Source organism: Halyomorpha halys, unplaced genomic scaffold, assembly GCF_000696795.3.
Source record: "Halyomorpha halys isolate HHAL.00 unplaced genomic scaffold, Hhal_1.1 Scaffold1865.1, whole genome shotgun sequence".
Taxonomy (NCBI): domain Eukaryota; kingdom Metazoa; phylum Arthropoda; class Insecta; order Hemiptera; family Pentatomidae; genus Halyomorpha; species Halyomorpha halys.
In genome coordinates, this window is record NW_027109955.1 from 62360 (window position 1) to 65868 (window position 3509).

Consider the following 3509-nt stretch of genomic DNA (forward strand, 5'->3'; position numbering starts at 1 on the left):
TAAGAAACCGAATCTGTTCTCTCAAACCGAGAAATACAAGAAACTTTTTTCAATTTCTTGGACAATTGTCGTTCTTTTCAGTACGAATTCAAAGCTTGCATACCTTGAATAGCGAGGAAGTGAAAAGAAGTTAATTAAAATTTTGAATTAGTTAGATGCAATAAGTGGTTAAATATAGATTCTCTACTTGAAAATATTCTTTGATCGATAGTGTTTCATGTACAAACATTACTAAATCTCTGTCGTGTGTCAGTAAAAACACAACCCTCCATAAAAAATAATTGTTTATCTTAATCTGAGTGTTTGACATTTGATTTTGATTTTATTAACTGATCCTAAGAAGTTGGCAACGTGTAGGACCACTCGAGATCCCTTGGGCGGGTGTGTTTATCAGGTGAAGTGTTTACCTCTTGCCCCATCATAATAAAATCAACACCTACAACTCTGACCCCTAGGTATATATACCTATCCAGTCTGTTCTTGGGGCAAGAACACCAAGCGGTCGGGCAATGATGCGGTCTCTACTGGGCATTCTTCTGCTTGTGCCTTTCTGTGTCTCGGGGTTAGATTTAGATGCTTCCTTGGTATGTTATATATTTAAATTATATTTTACACTTGTACCTCTTCAAATCTATACAGATGTTCTATCGCTTCTTTTCTTTGATTGAACATTTTAATTTTTCAAGATATCATACAGAGATAGTACCGTGTTATCCAGTGGTGATAGTGACACGGTACAATGATTAACTCTTTTTATTTTGTTTATTTAGAAAAGTACACCAAACTTGGTCCGAACAGGTGACAACACCTTATGGTCGGTGCCAAAATAATATTTGGAAATGATAGACATAAATGAAATATATTAATTACACTTTTGATTATTAGGTTGCTATTATGGCTAGACGGTTTATAAGCTAGAACAGTACAATACGAATTAATTTCTAGTGGTCAAACTAATAATTCAATCTACAAAACATAAAAATGAAAATATAGTAAAATAAAAAAATATAAAATGAAAATAACTTGATGAACTTAGAGAATTTTGTAAGAATCTTGTTCTTTTGAAAGTTATTTTCAAGTGATCATTTTTATCCATTGGTCTCGACCGTAAACAACTTAACAATGGTGTGATGAATAGATATTACAGAGATATAGTAATGAATATGATATAATACTAGTAAGCATTAGTCGTAATAATACAGATATAATGTATTATGCAGTAATAATATATCAATTGCAATATTGTAATTATATTTTGTGTTATTTTATGAAATGCAATTTCTTTATTGAGAATCATGATATACTAAACTTATAATAAGAAGAACATTTATTTGAGTATCAATGTTATCTTTTACTATGTATTCACCAATATCTTTTGACATTTTTTCTATAAATGGCAGATCTCTGGATCTGATATCGACTCAAACATGGTCATAATATCTATAATTTAAAAAAAACTATTAAATCAGTATATTTATATTTAAATTATACTTGAGCTAAAATTTGTGATCTTATAATTTTTAGTTCAGATTTTGGTTTTTAGATCCAACACTTCGAACTTAAATATAACGGTTATAATGAGGAATAATTTAGAATAAACAATAAGAAAGTACTTACATGCAATTAGTTATTAGTATTATTTGAAAAAAAAATAGTGTTAATATTATTCAATTATAATATCCTTTAATTGTTTCATAGAATCATAGCTACATCTTTAACCAAACAGGATTATAAAAATCATTGGTTTTCGAGAACGCAACCTTACTAATACTTATAACCTGAGCAAAATAAAAATTATTATTTATTATTTTTATACTATAATAATATCTAAAATGTATTTTTGACGTAACTAGATAGTCAAAAATAAAATATAAGAAAATTAAAATCCAGATTATGGTCCATTGTTTGCTACCTGCGGTACCGTACTATCATAGTAATATTGTAAGAACTCTGTATGAGAAGATTTTTCTTACATGAGCTCCTTAAATAAACTAGCCATATACTGTGAATCATGAATATATACCAATATGTGTGATTTGGAATGGGATTGTGTGGGGAGAATCTTCTGATACTGAATCTAAACCAAATTTGTAAGATTAAAAGTATTTTTTTTAACTAGACAGTTAAAAAGAAAGTTCGATTTTGATCTCGAACATTTCATTTTAGTTCGAGTTCGATCTTTCAGCCTTAAAAAATAATCTTGATCAGACAAACTTACTATATACTATATAATATTAGTATTGTTAAATATGTTAATTAAAATTTTTCAGGATACTGGTTAGAACAGTGAATGTTTGCAAAAATGTTGTGCATCCTAATTTATAAAAATGTTTTATTTATTTTTTTTTTTTTGAGAAAGGTAATGAAATATGCAACAATTTTTGACAAGTATTAGAGTTCTAAGTAAACGTTGATACCACTTATACAGGCTGAAAACAAGAAAGATCATAACAATAAGACTTACATAATAAAATAATATAACAAACGTATAAATATATTAATGTAAATCGATATAATAAGTGTAATCAAATATAAGTGATTTAGTAATAACAAAATAATTGTTATACAAGATAAAGAAAATTTAACCTAATAAAAAATAAAATAAATCCACATTCACACCTATAGTATCTAAAAATTTATATCAAAATAAGGTTATAATAATCTTTTTAAAAACTGATTGAATTCCCACTACAGACCGAAAAATGAACATTTTTACAGAGCCGTAAGATTAATTGATTAATTAATGTGCATTCAAACGAATGTTGGTTGTCTTTGTCAAACAAAGACAACTAAGTCATATGATATTTTAAAAGAAATTTTATAATTTTGTCGATGCAAAAAACAATTTTAAGATTGTCAGTGTTTGTATATGTAGTCCTTTGCCTTGCATTATGCCCCGAATCTTGGCTAATCCATAACCTAGACTAGGTGAAGCCATGCCAACCCACCGCATACTCAAATACGAAGTAATAGGTTCATATTAGTTATTAATACCCATCTGATATTCACTCCTGGATTAGAGCTAACTTTGCATTAGTTTCAGGCTATGTGTACACACGCCAACACACACAGATGTGTACATCCCAAGAGCATTGAGTCCTATTCATATTAAGTTTAAAATAATAAAACCGTTCCTTGATAACAGGTACTGGAAATAACAAGGAAGTTATTCACGATTGCGACACTTCTCCACAAGTGGCATGTAAAAAAAAATATCAATATTTTAGACGTAAAATGGAAAACAATCAGTCAATTGAAGAAAAACATACAAGTGTATTATTATGAACTTTAAAAGTGGCAGATACTTATAGATGATTAATATGGAATATTATGTTTAAGATAATTAAATTCCAATTTTTAAAAAATTTATAATGAATGCCCTTTAATTTTGTTGTTGATGTTGTTGATTGTTGCTTAAGGGCGTAAAACTTTTATCATGCCATAGGTGTTAATGACCAGAGATTAACACCTATGGCATGATAAAAGTTAAAAAAAATTAAATAAGTAAA

The 3509-nt window shown here is 28.2% G+C and overlaps 1 protein-coding gene across 1 annotated transcript in view; it reads left to right on the forward strand.

The window, feature by feature from the left end:
- The first annotated feature begins 432 nt into the window (after nucleotides 1-432).
- LOC106690764 (lipase 3) overlaps nucleotides 433-3509 on the forward strand; it is a 6779-nt gene continuing 3702 nt past the window's right edge. Inside the window, exon 1 of the mRNA XM_014436301.2 lies at nucleotides 433-584. Coding sequence (XP_014291787.1) covers nucleotides 510-584 — 75 coding nt within the window. The 5' untranslated portion in view covers nucleotides 433-509. The remainder of the gene's footprint in view (nucleotides 585-3509) is intronic.